At 36.3% G+C, this 14,695-nt stretch overlaps 1 protein-coding gene across 1 annotated transcript in view; it reads right to left on the reverse strand.

Annotated features, from left to right (window-relative positions):
• HSD17B4 (hydroxysteroid 17-beta dehydrogenase 4) overlaps positions 1–14,695 on the reverse strand; it is a 129,089-nt gene that overhangs the window by 41,133 nt on the left and 73,261 nt on the right. Inside the window, exons 15-16 of the mRNA XM_020979018.2 lie at positions 5,129–5,200; positions 1,386–1,489 (exon numbers count right to left, since the gene is read on the reverse strand). Coding sequence (XP_020834677.1) covers positions 1,386–1,489; positions 5,129–5,200 — 176 coding nt within the window. The remainder of the gene's footprint in view (positions 1–1,385; positions 1,490–5,128; positions 5,201–14,695) is intronic.

Raw genomic sequence — 14,695 nt, forward strand, 5'->3', positions numbered from 1 at the left:
TGTCGATTATATGACAAGTTTCTATATTGATAAAGCTGTAAGTGGATTATAAGCTCCATATGAGTCAACGGTATGACATAGTAGTCAAAAAACCCTAATGCTTATATTATACATCATTATATATTACGTGTCAAAAAACCTAAAGCTATATTGAGAGGAATGAATAGTGTCCAAAACAAAGAAGGTGATAATTCCACTGTATTAGTCAAAATGGCCTTCTCTCTGTTCCTCACACATAACACTCCATTTCCCTCTCTGCACTAGTTATGTCATAGCCTGGGAAGTTACTCTCCTCACTTCTGCCTCACAGAATCCCTCTTTTCCTTTACAACACAGTTCTACGTAAAGCCTTTCCTAACACATCCAACTACTAGTGCCCTCCTTCTCAACCTATTCTGTATAGATTTCTGTTTGCTCCCTTTAGCTTTACTAAGCATACATTTAAACATGTACCTGTTGTCTCCCCATTGGAATTCAAGCTCTTTTCAAAGAGGGGCTGTGACTCACTATATTTGTATTCCCAGCAAGTAGTACAGTGTCTGGCATATAGTAGATGCTTGATAAGTACCTGCTAATTGACTGATAGCATGCCTTGATAAGCCTACGTCTGGAACACTATGTTCAGTGCTTAATGTCACATTTTAGAAAGGCTATTAACAACTGGGAGCACACCCAGAAAAGGGCAAACAGGATTAAGAAAGGACTGGAGGAGTATGCCATACAAAGAAGAAGTGAAAGAACTACAATGGTTAACTCGGTGAAGACTTCAGGAGAACAAGATACGTGGCTTTGAATATCTGAAGGGCTGTTACGTGGAAGCCCTTGTTGTGCCTACCCCCAGAGGGCAAAACTAGTAACAATGAGTCAAAGTTTAAAAAAGGTTAGTTAGGTCTGACATAATGCAAAACTTCCTAACTCTTAGAGGTATGGACCACTCAGGAGACAGTGTGTTCCTTCCAGCACAGGTTGGTTGACTACTCTTAGTAATCATGTCCAGGAGATTCATTTCCAGGTATAAACTGGATGAGATGGCTTCTTTGGTCCCTTCTAACATTAAGATTCTGTTATTTTATCTTTGTAATGGATGGTCCTAAAGTGCTTGAAGACAACTTTCTCTTACATACTTTAAACATTCCCACAGCAATAATGATTATAGTATAACTTATTCAACAAGTCTTGCTGTTTTTAACATGTGATCTGAAAAATAAATATCAGCACAGCTTTCACTAAACAAATTCCAGATTAGTAGAATCTCAATTTAATGAGGTTTTACTATGCAAAAGGAAAAGATGGTGTTTGGAAAAACAATTTCTTAGGCCTATGATTTTAACACAAACACTTAACCTGGGTTGTACATGGTTTTCACCAATAAAACTTAAGCTTACCTTGGCTTTATTTGATGTCTTCTTTCCACCAAACCCTCCAGAGCCAACAATGAAGAGAGAGAACTGATTAAAGCATATAAGCTCTTTCCCACTATAGGAATAAACTTAAAAAAAAAAAGTAAAAGCAAAATTAGTTACTAATAAAGGATGTAACTACCTAATCAAGGTATCAGCAACAACTCCTGACTCTGCTACTTTCTACTTATTTGTTCATGGTCAAATCACTTCAGTTCTCTAGGCTTCAGTTTCCTCATTTGTAAAATAGGGACTAGATGATTTCTAAGGTTCATTCCAGTTCTAACTCCTATTATCCTCTGGTTCTGTAAAAATTTTCAACAAGTAAAATTCCATTTTTAAAGAGTTCTGTAATAAGAAGAGATTTCCAAGTTCTAGTAACAAGTTTTAATGATCTAATAACAATGAATAATAATATAAAGAGGAAAAATTTCTCCAATTCCTGGTCACTGTTCCTCTACGTAATAAGTCTGTATTCCTACTCCCACTTACTGTGGGGAAAATGAAGGATTAAAGAAGTAAAAAGACGTCCACTACAGCACAGAAAAATTTGCTCTACATAATCTCTCAGATTTTGAGTTCTAATCAGGTGCACCTGTAATTCCTCACACTTCAAAGGACTGCATCTAGTCCAAAAGACTGAAGATGAAAAGTACAAATTGAATTATGTTATTTATCCTTTCTCAAGGAAGCATGGAGTCTGTAATGGACACAGAGATAGCTTTAGATCCAGAAGACCCAAGTCCTGAAACATGTCTGGGTGACACAAGGTAAGTGACTTAACCTCTCAGTGTTTCAGGCAACTTTCTAAGACTGTAAGTTGCAGAGAAGATGCCAAACTGAATGGAAGAGGGAGTTTCCTCACTTGGGAGGACCCTATAATAAATGAAATTACAGGTCAAGTCTGTATTCTATCTTTTCTAAACATAAAAGCCTCCTAATTCATAAATACCTGGGATAACACACTTCCCTAAAAAAGAAAGATAAATGTTTTATTTATCTTATGATTTTTAGGCACACATAGATACTCAAAATGCAAATAAACAGTAAACTACAATAACAAAGTAATCAAAAGACCAGTATACAAAACACTAAATCTGTTTTATTTCAATACTCTGGGGCATAATTAGTTTTGTTTTGTTAATTTCAATATTGGTAAGCTATTAAGAATGATGGCCTGGCCTTCTTGCTGTTCCTCACACAACACTCCATCTTTACTCACCATGCCTTTGCACCATCTGTCCCGTCATACCTAGCACTACCTGCTCTCATCTTCTTCTTATAAATGCCACCTTCTTCCTGAAGCCTTTCCTAATTCTCCCAGTTATTAGTGCCCTTCTCCATCCAACATTATTTTGCATATGTGTGTACGTATGTATACATGTATGTACTGCATATAAACACATGTTGTCTTGAGCAACAGAATGTAAGCTCCTTGGTAACACAGATTATTTCACTTTTATCCTTGTAGCCCCAGCATCTAGCATTATTTATGGCACATATTAAGTACTGAGTTCACATCTGTTGTTGTTTGGTTGTTTTCAGTTATGTCCAACTCTTTTTATGACCCCATTTGGGATTTTTTTAGCAAAGATACTGGAGTGGTTTGTCATTTTTTTCTCCAGCTCATTTTAAGATGAGGAAACTAAAGCAAACAGGGTTAAGTGACTTGCCTAGGGTCACACAGCCAATAAGTATCTGAGGCCATATTTGAACCCTGGATGATAAGTCTTCTTGGCTTCTGGCCTGGCACTCTATCCACTGTGTCATCTAGCTGCCCCTTCTGAATTCATGTATCAATATACAAAGAAGACTATTAGAGAAGGCAATGAATTTTCAAGCTGTGTTCCACCCACAAATTATATTTGGAGGTTTTCTAAAACGAATCTAGGTTTTGTTCATAGGTTTTTGGTTTTTTGTTTTTTTTTTTTCTGGCCAGAAATGATCCTAGATTTGGCTGCTTCCTTCCCTTTCTTGGAGACACTACCTTGGTCCAAATACTGAATCATAAAACCAAACCCAATGTAGAATGGAAAGGAAAAAACTGAGAAAACATAGAAGAAGCTGTCTTTCATTATAACACTATTAGCTGATGTTTTAAGGATTATAAAGCATTTTAACTACACTGTTTCATTTTAATCTCACAACAACCCTGTGAAGTTGGTACTACAGGTGTTTTTATCTCCATTTTACAGATGAGGAAACTGAATGTCAAAGATATTAAGTGACTGGTCTATGGCCAATTCGTAAGTGGCAGAGAGAGGATTCAAATTCAGGCATTTCCAGTTCCAATTCCAGTACTCTTTCTACTGCATCTTCCATTTTTCAGTTCAAAGATGTCCAAGGCTTTTTAATAGTGTACTGACCACATGATAAGAAATATTTAATGATAAGAAATGGTATGGGCCATGTGAATTTTTTACAATTAAAATAACTACCAACCAACTAGTACAACAAATGATAGCAGCTAATTACACCACAGCAACAAGCTATTTGGCCTTATTGGCTAAAAAAGTGCATGTGTGTTAGCTAACTCTTGGGTTTGGTTTTGTTTTTGCTAAAATTTTTGCTAAAAATTTTAGACAATTTGTCTTCCAGGATCAAGCAGGCAAAATCTGACCCACAAATTACAGGCTGATGACTCAGAATCTAATTCTACTTTACTTAAACCTACTGAACCTAGACTCTGGAAGACCTGAGCTCAAATCCAGCTTCAGACATTTTCTCACTATGTCACCTTGGACATCCCTCTAGTTCTTTAATGTGTATGCTGCCTAATCCTATGTAATCCTAGCTGTAGCTCCACAACATTTGAATTGTTTCTTTTTGGGTGTTTGCAGTAATTTCTCCTTGATCTGTGAGCTCTGGAATTTGGCTATGATATTCCTGGGACTTTTCATTTTGGGATCTCTTTCAGGTGGTAATAGGTGGATTCTTTCTATTTCTATTTTGCCCCCTGCTTCTGGATCAATTCTGACATGGTTTTCTAATTGTTTGGAGGGAAATGTTGGCAATTTTGTCTTTTTATAATAATCTCGTTAAAACATTCAGTGTTTTTTGCCTCTACCTACATTAGGCATTTGATATGTTTAATTACATAGACCCTGTTTAAGTATTCTCTAATTACATCACATCAAGTCTTATCTAACTTCTTGTTGTTAATAATTTCAGTCCTGTTCAGTCATCATTTTCTTGATATTGGATAGATACTGGATTGGTTTGCCATTTCCTTCTCTAGCTCATTTTGAAGTTGAAGAACTTCAATGAGGGTTAAATGACTCGCCCAGAGTCACACAGCTAGTGTCTCAGGCCAGATTCAAATTCATAAAGATATGTCTTCCTGATTCCAGGCCAGGGGTTCTACCCACATACCATCTACCTACCCTCAAATCTGTCAAAATTGTAAAGTCCTGGAGTCTTAGAATCATGTCATGTCCTTCTTTTATAACCCACACACTGTTTCAGAGAGAAATTCTTATTCATTTCAACCTGGAGTTCACCTTTTCATAGACTGTGAAATAGATAAATTGCTTATCAATCACAAAAGCTGGTTCAAGATACAGGTACCTGTAGCACAACTTTCATTGTGTGTGTGTGTGTGTGTGTGTGTGTGTGTGTGTGTGTGTGTGTGTAGAAGTGATAATATTTTCAGTATCAGAAGGAAAAAAAAGTGAAGTAAATCTATTCACTATAATAGTAGTTGCTTTTAAGACTATAAAATGACTTACCATCCAGAAGTATCACTAATCCTGATCCTTTATCCAAGATATCAACAATAACAGATTCACTGGTTAACTGTCCTGTAATGAAAAGTAACACAAATGATTATGCAGCTATTCAAATGTATTAAGTTACTTCACAGCATGACTAAATTAATGACTTGCATTGTTAACTATATAAAATTGATTAAGCCAATATACTAATAACTTTCACTTTAGACTCACATTAAAATTTTAGCATTAATGTTACTACCTGCATTACTAAATTAAAAGAGATATAAATAATGAAATTGTTGTTTTTACTAATGATCTTCTGGTTAAATCCAATGGTGTTATCGCAATGGTTATCTTTTCAATTTTTCAGCTAAATTACACACTTCTCAAGATTAATGGTTTCTTCTTTTTCTCTCTTGACTCCTCCTACTTTCTCACCTCCCATACTCCAATCAGTTGCCAAATTCTGTTGATTCTACTTCCCCAAAGTCTCTCATAAATGCACCTTTCTAGGGTCTTTTCACTGCCACTACTCTGGTCCAGGCCCCCATCACCTCATGCCTGGACAATTGTGATAGCTTGCCTCAAGTCTCTCTCCCTTCCAATCTATCCTCCATTCAGCTGTCAAATTGATTTTCCTAAAGCACAGGTTCATGTAATGCTCGTAATTCACTGAACTCCCAAGGCTCTCTATTACCTCTTGAATCAAATATAAAAACTTCTGTTTGTCTTTTAAAGACCTTTATAAACTGGCTCCTTTCTCCCTTTCCAGTCTTCTTATACATTACTTCCCTGCAAACACTCTTTGATACAGTGACACTGGCCTCTTTGCTCTTCCTCACGCAGTACATTCCATGTCTTTTCATTTTCCCCATGTCTGAAACTCTCTGTCTGTCTCTCTGTCTCTGTCTCTGTCTCTCTCTCTCTCTCTCTCTCTCTCTCTCTCTCTCTCTCTCTCTCTCTCTCTCTCTCTCTCTCTCATCTCCGTCCACTGGCCTTCCTTCAAGTTTCAGATCAAATCTCACCATCTACAAGAAGTCTTTCCAAATTCTCCTCGATGCTGGTGCCTTCTATTAGCTCCAATTCATTTTATATACATATATACATACACACACACATATATACAAATATATGTATATACACATGCACATATGTACATGTAAGATAAACTAGAGATAATCAGAGGGGATATATACATATATACACAAGATACACACACATATTTGTCTTGTTTGTACAAAGTTGTTTGCATACAGTTTCTTTCATTAGACTGTTAGTTCCTTGAGAGAGAGGATTGTTTTTTGTCTATCTCTGTATTCTTAGTGCTTAGCACAGAGCCTGGCACACAGTAGGCACTTGTTAACTCAACAAGAGTTGAATTAATCTAATTCAGAGACAATTTTTATCAGAGGCAACTTCCCATCCTAATCAGACCATCTGAGTATTTAATGTGTTAAACCAATATATTTAATGTTCCCACTTCCTACTCAAAGTCAGAAATAGAAAAATAAGCTCCCTACCATGGGTTATATTAGGTCACATAACCAATATGGATGACTAGACTTTTTTTTCAATCTTCACACCTCTCAAACCTCTCCAAAATGAGAATTGTGTGCAATAGATACAACAATTTCAGCTGCCTCCATGGTCTAAGACACCAAGAGCCCTAATAAGATAAAAACCTGATGAACCAACAGCACAGACCAATCCCTAATCCCTAATGTGCTCACTCAGCTCCCTTTCCCCTCACCAGCCATATGGAAGGCATGCATAAGCTGACTCCTGGCTTGCATCAGAATTCAACCCTGCCTCCCCCACCTCAACTCACCTCCTTCCTCAGAACACAGAAAACCAAAAGGCAGAACCTAGGACTGCAGTTAGGCAGTTCTCTGCACTGCAACAGACCTTATCCAGAGAACTGAGGAACAGAGGGAAATGGGACAGAATGCCAGCTAGAGCCAGTTCTCTATCCAGAAGGTGAATGCCCAACAAGGGAGGAAGCTAAAACAGCTTTAGGCTAACTATCATCAAAGGGGGTTAAATCAGAAAGGGCATGACACAGTAAAATAAGGGGCAAAGAATGAAATTACCAAAACTCTCAGAAGGAAGAAAACTCAGGTAAAGATCTTGAGCATAAGCAAATAAAGCAACAGAGAAGATATTAACAGAAGGGAATATGGCCTCTATGTCAGTTAAGTGAGTACAGACATTTATGAATTAATATTACAAGATAAATGAAAATAAATCAATACATGGTGAGACAGAGGACCCTACAGATTTCTAAGAGAGCATGAAACCACATTAGAATGTTCCTAGCTGGTTTAAAGGAGAAATAGGAAGTGTAAAAGCAGATTTTATAACCTGTACAACAGAAATAAGCAGAAAAATAGAAAAACTTGAATCTATAGTGGCAAATCTCACCAAAGAAACATAGAAAGAACTGATTAAGAATACAAATACACAGAGGTAAAGGACAATCCTTACCAAGGGTTACTGATTTAATAGAGAAAACTGAAAAAAGTCACTGCTCCCCAGCTACAAACTTTGGGTGTTTTGATGGAGACATAGTAACTCCCAGAGGAATGGACTTCAGGCAAGGAAGACTCTCCCTTTGTATGGTCCTGCTAAGTCTTCCAACTTCAGAATCCAACATCTCAAATTCATAGGAAGTGGTCAACTCAGATTACACGATTTAATGTATGCCTCTGACTGATTTGGGGAGAGGGGCATGTTTTTAACAACTGATGACAAGTCTTTACAACTGCCAAAACCATCCCCTTTTCAAGTAGCCTTATTCCCATCCTTTCTTGTCTTCTCCAGCAGACTGCCCCTCCTCTAATCTTCACTCCTTTCTTGTTTAATACTTTCTTCTCTGCTGCTTACAAATACTCCCATGTCTCTCTCATATCAACTAGTTAGCATCCAATATTTCTCCTCCCCTTTCAGGCAGTTAATGCTTCTATTTCCATTCATCTCACTCTCTTACAAACCCACTTAAATCACTACTTCAGGGTAAATAGGCTCTGTGGACTGTGTATGATATATTATACTGCTCTGCTTAAAGTAGCTCATTTTACTTCCTTTCACTTGGTGTTATTTAGTGAATCAGAAATGACAAAGATGACCTAACCTTGACACAACTTCTTGATCAGCAGGAGACACATGTTTAAAAATTGGTAATTTCTGTAGTTAGCTGTTATTGCTAGCACTGAAGCTCAAAGATCTCCTCAATCATTCTTTTAGTTACCAATGATTCCCCAGCCATAGTTGTGAAAGCAGTTTTATCTTGTTATCAATCTTTGATATTTCGTTTGCATATTCATTTTGAACATATGTTGTAAGGTGTTGGTCTAAAAACAATTTCTGCCAAACTACTTTCCTCTTTTGCCAGCAGTTCTGGTCAAAGAGTCTTTCACCTAGTAATTTATATTTATCAATCATCAGGTTAGTTTTTTTTTAATTGCTTCTGTTTCTTGTTTATCTTGTCAGTTCCAGTGTTTAACTTGTCTGTCTTTCAAGGAGTACCAAATATTTTTCTTCACTATTGCCTCATCACATCATTTGCAATTTTATAATACTGCATTCATACCCTTTCACATTATTTCCCTTTGAAAATGAATGTTTTTGTTTTGTCTAGTTCACTTAAATCTTCCTTTGATTTGATTGCCATAGCCAAAATTTGTAAATTTAAGTACTACTATGATTGTTATTATATTGGCATGGCCCAACCACAAGCCAGTCTCTTTCCAATTATTCTCTCTAAAGAAAGTATTTTGTAGGTATATTTTTTTATACATTTTACATGGTAAGAGTATTTCCTAAACATTTTGTAGTTATTTTGAATGAAATTTCTTTTATTGTTGTTTCTTTCTGGGTTTTCTATAGTACTATACAGAAAAAATAATGACTTCTGTGGATTTATTTCACGTTTTGTTCTCTTGCTGAAGCTATGAATCATCTCAATATCTACCATGACTGTCTCAAGTTTTTTAAGTAATATCATCTGTAAATAAGAATTCTGCCAATTCGTTGCCAATTTATAATACCTTAAATTTTGTTCTCTTGTCTTATTTCTAGTTAGGTTACTAGAATAATGATGATAAAAGGACAGGGAGAGGGGGATCCTTGCTTAAACCCTTAACTGCTTAAAACTGCACTAAGATTTGGGGGCACTTTATATATTCTTTTTCATGCCAATGCTTTTTAGGGTTTTTGACATAATGTGTGATGAATTTTATGAATGGCATTTTATATATCTGTTAAAATAATTACCAAATTTTTATTATCTTTGCTGTTAATATGATTAATTATAGCCAATGCTGAACCATATTTGTATCTCTGATATGAATTTATAACTGGATATAGTAGATTACTTTCTGGACATATTGCTGTAGTCTCTTTGCAAGAACCTTAACTAATTTATTATATCATATTCATTAGTGAAATTGTCCTAAAATTCTCCTCTGCTTTCTCTCTCCCAGGTTTGGGCATCAAGGCCATACTGGTCTCTAGAACAAAACACCCTATTCGACAAGAACTGCTAAGAAAACTGGAAAAGAGTCTGGCAGAGTTAAGTACAGACCAATGTCATACTTCATATACCACAATAAACTCAAAATGGATATATGATCTGAATGCTAAAAATCACAGCCGAAAAAAGGTGGAAAATCAACTCAAGTAGCTTTAAACAGCTATGGTTAGGAAGGTAACTTTTAACCAAACAAGGAATATAGACACTTACAAAAGATAAAATAGATAATTTAAATGACATGTAATTTCTTCCTTAAGTGCTCTAATTTATTTACTTATTGCTTCGATAAGTTCACATAATTCTTTGAATTCCAAATTATTCTTATAGTTCTTAGCGCTGTTCCAATGTCATTTCAGGAGACCTTAAAGAATTTACTGTAATAACTTCATTTTTCTCAGCAGACTACCACTCTATTTCTTTTGTTATAAAGTATAGCTAGCATTTATGTAGTGCTTTAAAGTTTGCAAAAGGCTTTACATATGTTAAATCAACAATTATTCATTAAACACCTAATATGTACCAATCACTACTCTAAGCACTGGGAATACAGGTAAAAAGAACAAAACAATCCCCATTTCCAATGTGCTTACATTCTAATGGAGGAGATAACCGCACATTAAAATACAGTATAAATGTTTTTACTTTTTTGTGTGTGTGTGAGGCAATTGGGGTTAAGCGACTTGCCCAGGGTCACACAGCTAGTAAGTGTTATGTGTCTGAGGCCGCATTTGAACTAAGGTCCTCTTGACTTCAGGGCCGGTGTTCTATCTACTGTACCACCTAGCTGCCCCTAAATACAGTATAAATATAATGATAATAAATGTACATACACAAAGTAACTAAATACAAAGTAGTTTGGGAGGGAGGAAACAAACAGCTGTGGGGATCAAGAAAGCCATTCAGGAAATGGTACCAGAGTTACTTCTAAAAGGAAGACAGAGATACTATGAGATGGAGTTAAGGAGCTTTATAAGCACAGGGGACACCCACTGCAAAAGTATGGAAATGGAAGATGGAGTTCCATGAGTAAGGAACAAAGAGAAAGTCAATTTGACTGAATCAGAGTTTGAGAAGGAAAGTCAAGTCCAGTGAAACTGGAAAGGTATGTCAGGGCTAGGTTGCATAGGACTTTAAAAGTTAAACAGAGAAGATCTGAAGACGGCAGAGTAGAGAAAAAACTGAGCCAACCTCTCTCAAATTCCTCTCCTAACAACTTTAAAATAACACCTCAAATAGAATACCTCAAATGACAAAGGAACAAAGATCAGGGTGAAACATTCTTCTAGCCCAAGACAACCTAGGAGATTGGAAGTAGAAATCTGTGAAAGGGACTGGAGACTGGTCTGGAGCCCACATGGATGCAATACCAGTCATGGCACTAGAAGTTGGTGACAGAAGCAGCAGTGGATGAAAGAGCTCTCACAACAGAGACAATAAGGGGACTTGGCAACTGATCAGAAAGAGATCAGTGGGGACCTCTGTACTAGCACTGGACACAGGACTAGAAGTTGTTTGGTAACTCTCTTGCCTATATCCATTTCTGGGTCATAGTTCAAAGGTGAAGAGCAGGGGCCCTGAGGAGCAGTACCTCTTCAGGTCACAAAGGAGCTATTTATAGTCATACAAAAAAATTCTCAAAATCCCTACTGAATAGAGGAATACAAATTAAAACCCTGAGGCGTCACCTATCAGAAATGACAAATGCCGGAGGGGATGAGGAAAAATAGGCATACTAATAAACTGTTGAGGTTGTGAATTGGTCCAACCATTCTGGAGAACAATTTGGTACTATGCCCAAAGGGTTATGAAATTGTGCATACCCTTTCACCCAGTAATACCACCACTAGACCTATATCCCCAGGAGATCAAAAAGAAAGGAAAAGTACTTATACGTACAAAAATATTTATAGTAGCTCTCTCTGTGGTGGCAAAGAATTGTATATTATGGGGATGCTCATCAATTGGGGAATGGCCAAACAAACTGTAGCATATGATTATGACAGAGTACTACTGTGCTATAAGAAATGATGGGGAATGGGTGAGTGGTTTCAGAAAAAACATGGCAAGACTTACATGAACTGATGCAAAGTGAGTAAGAAGAACTGGAAGACCATTGTGCAGAGTAAAAGTGATGTTAATGATGATCAACTGTCAAAGACTTGGTTACTCTGATCAAAACAATGACCTAAAACAATTCCAAATGACTCACAAACACCTATTACAAAACACTTCTCACACACAAAAAGTCAGATCTAAACAACTGGAGAAATATTAATTGCTCATGGGCTGCCTGAGACAATATAATTAAAATGACAATTCTATCTATGTTAATTTACTTATTCAGTGTCACTCAATTTTGTTGATATTTCTATGATGTTCTTGCCAAAAATGTGCTTCTAATTCCCAATCCTTTCACTTAATTCTTTCAGACTACAGCAAGGTTGGCTGGAATCTGTGACTCTCAAAGGGTGAGAGTAGCCAGGTGGAATTCTGCTGCAAGTAGATTGTAAGGGGTTATGATACATCTTTACAATCTCATTTTTCTGAATTCTGGCCTTTTTCTTAGAACTGTTTTCCTTTAGTCCCTAGACTTATACCTGATATTGATTGTAAAGAATATGGGTAAAAGTCCCTCAGGATATTTTTTTCAAGTGGGGGAAGTGCTCTGAAAAAAATGCACATGAGTTTCTTCCCCCACTATTCTTTCCTACTAACTACTTATTTCCTCACTGCCATATTAAATAATTTTAAGAATTGCAATTTGGGTTTTCTCCCTATCTTCTCTCTTGTCCTCAAGGTTCCATACCCCTCCATAGCTGTCTCTTCTCTTCTTTCTTTAGTCCTAGGGATAGTATGATTCACGGGTCTTGGGCTGCCCTTTATCTGGAGAGAAGTAAGGTTCTCCCCAGAGATTCTAAAAAAAAAAAAGGTCAATTCTCAAAGGTGCTGTCTAAAATTACAGCACCTATGAGGGTTACAGAACCACCTGAGTCACAGCACAGAGTATGGGAAAGGGGGCTCTTGGAAGCAATGGCTGATGAATTAGTATTCAGTTATTTTTTTTCTACAATAATTACTTTGAAGAAAGCCTTCCTGATCTCCTCACTCCAATTCACTCCCTCCTTGAGTAAATGAAAAAAAACATTTATTATGCACTAATTATATATTAGTTAGTATGCTACACTCTGGCTGTACAAATACATAAAGCAAGATAGCCCTAGTCCTCAAGGAACTTATATACTAACAAAAGAAGTCAACAGAAATAAGGCAGTGATGGCCAGAGTATTTTGGTTTGATAAGTCATAGTGATGATAAGTGAAATCACAGGACAATTGAGAAGTACATCGTTTCCTAGAATGGCAATGTGGTTGATTTCTACTTCCAGAATAAGAGGAAGATAATGGGAGGGGAGAGGTTCAACTGAGTAATGTAAGTCATGGCAGGAGGATGGCCAGAATACATCATGATGGGTCTGAAGGCTCCTAGATATGATCAAGTAATAGCACAGAACTCCAAGGAAAGAGATAGAATATAGAAAACACGGCAAGAAGATGTTTTTTCTAACTAATTTATGTTTATTTTGCATATGATTATATACATACATGTTGTCTTCTTCTCGTCACTGATTCTTGTCTTATCATTTGTTTCCTGAATTTGGGGGTTCTTTATTTGCATAATTTGATATAGTAGAAGGAAAGCTGCCTTTACGATACATTCATCTTTCCAGGATCTAGAAAAGTACGTTTTAGATTTAATCTTTCCTCTCCATTTCTATGGCAGCTGAAGTGTAATCTTGGACATCATTTAAGAGCAGAATGAATTTACCGATTCAGTGCCATACTGAGTAAACTACAAAGGGTTACTTTAGAGAGCCAGAAGAGCAAATTCATCAGGAAAAAGAAGGTCAAAAATCTCAAAGGAAATAATGAAAAAAAAAAGCAGGACAGAAGGAGACATACCAGTACCAGATCTCAAACTATATTATAAACCAGCAATCATCAATACTATTTGGTATTACTTTAAAAAAGAAGAACTGATTAGTGAATCAGACTAGATATATACAAGACCAGAAGCAAACATGTAGCATAGCACTCAATAAATCCAAGGGCACTCAACTACTAAAAGACTCACTATTGAACAAAAACTGCTGGAAAACAGTCTGGCAAAAAAAATTAGATTGAGATTTACATCTTACACCATTTACAACAATAAGCTCCAAATACATGTGACTTAGCAATAAAAGGTCAAAAAGTCATACCATAAATTAGAGGGTCAGAGAAGATACCTTTTACAGCTATCAATAGAGGAAGACTTCTTGAATAAACAAACAACAGAGAGGATCACAGGAAATAAGATGTACAATTTTGATTAGTATCTATACAAATAAAATACACAGTTAACTGGGAAAAATCTTTGTAGCAAATTACTCTGATAAAGATCTGATATCTAAGACTGATAGAAATTCATAGAAATATATAAAAACAAAAACTATTGCTCAGCGGATCAAAGGATATGAACAAACAGATCTCAAAAGAAAAAATCTAAGTTAGCAACAACCATATGAAAAAATGCACCAAATTACTAACCACATGGGAAGTACAAATTAAAACTCAAGTTCTACCTCACACCCATCAAATTATTAAAGATGACAAAAAAAAAGAAAATGATAATTATTGGTGGGGCTATCAAATAATATACATGATATAAACATTCCTAGTGAAGCTGTTAAGTGGTCCAACCATTCCGGAAACCAATCTGGAACTATGCCCCAAAAGTCACTAAACTGTGTACATTCTTTTATCCAGCATACCGCCACTAAGTTTGTACTGTAAAGAGGTCAAAGAAAGAAGAAAAGGACCCACATATACAAAAATATTCATAGTAGCATTCTTTGTTTTAGCAAAAAACTAGAAACAAAGTGGATATTTATCAACTGAGCAACGGCTGAACATCTTTTTTTTTTAATGTCTCGACAAGGATTTATTCAAACTGAACCTCACACAGACATGCTTTGCTCAAGTCTCGCTAGTAAAGGGGTCGCTTGGATTTTT

This window comes from Phascolarctos cinereus, unplaced genomic scaffold (genome assembly GCF_003287225.1).
Source record: "Phascolarctos cinereus isolate Bilbo 61053 unplaced genomic scaffold, phaCin_HiC Scaffold_4;HRSCAF=312, whole genome shotgun sequence".
NCBI classification, from domain to species: Eukaryota; Metazoa; Chordata; class Mammalia; order Diprotodontia; family Phascolarctidae; genus Phascolarctos; species Phascolarctos cinereus.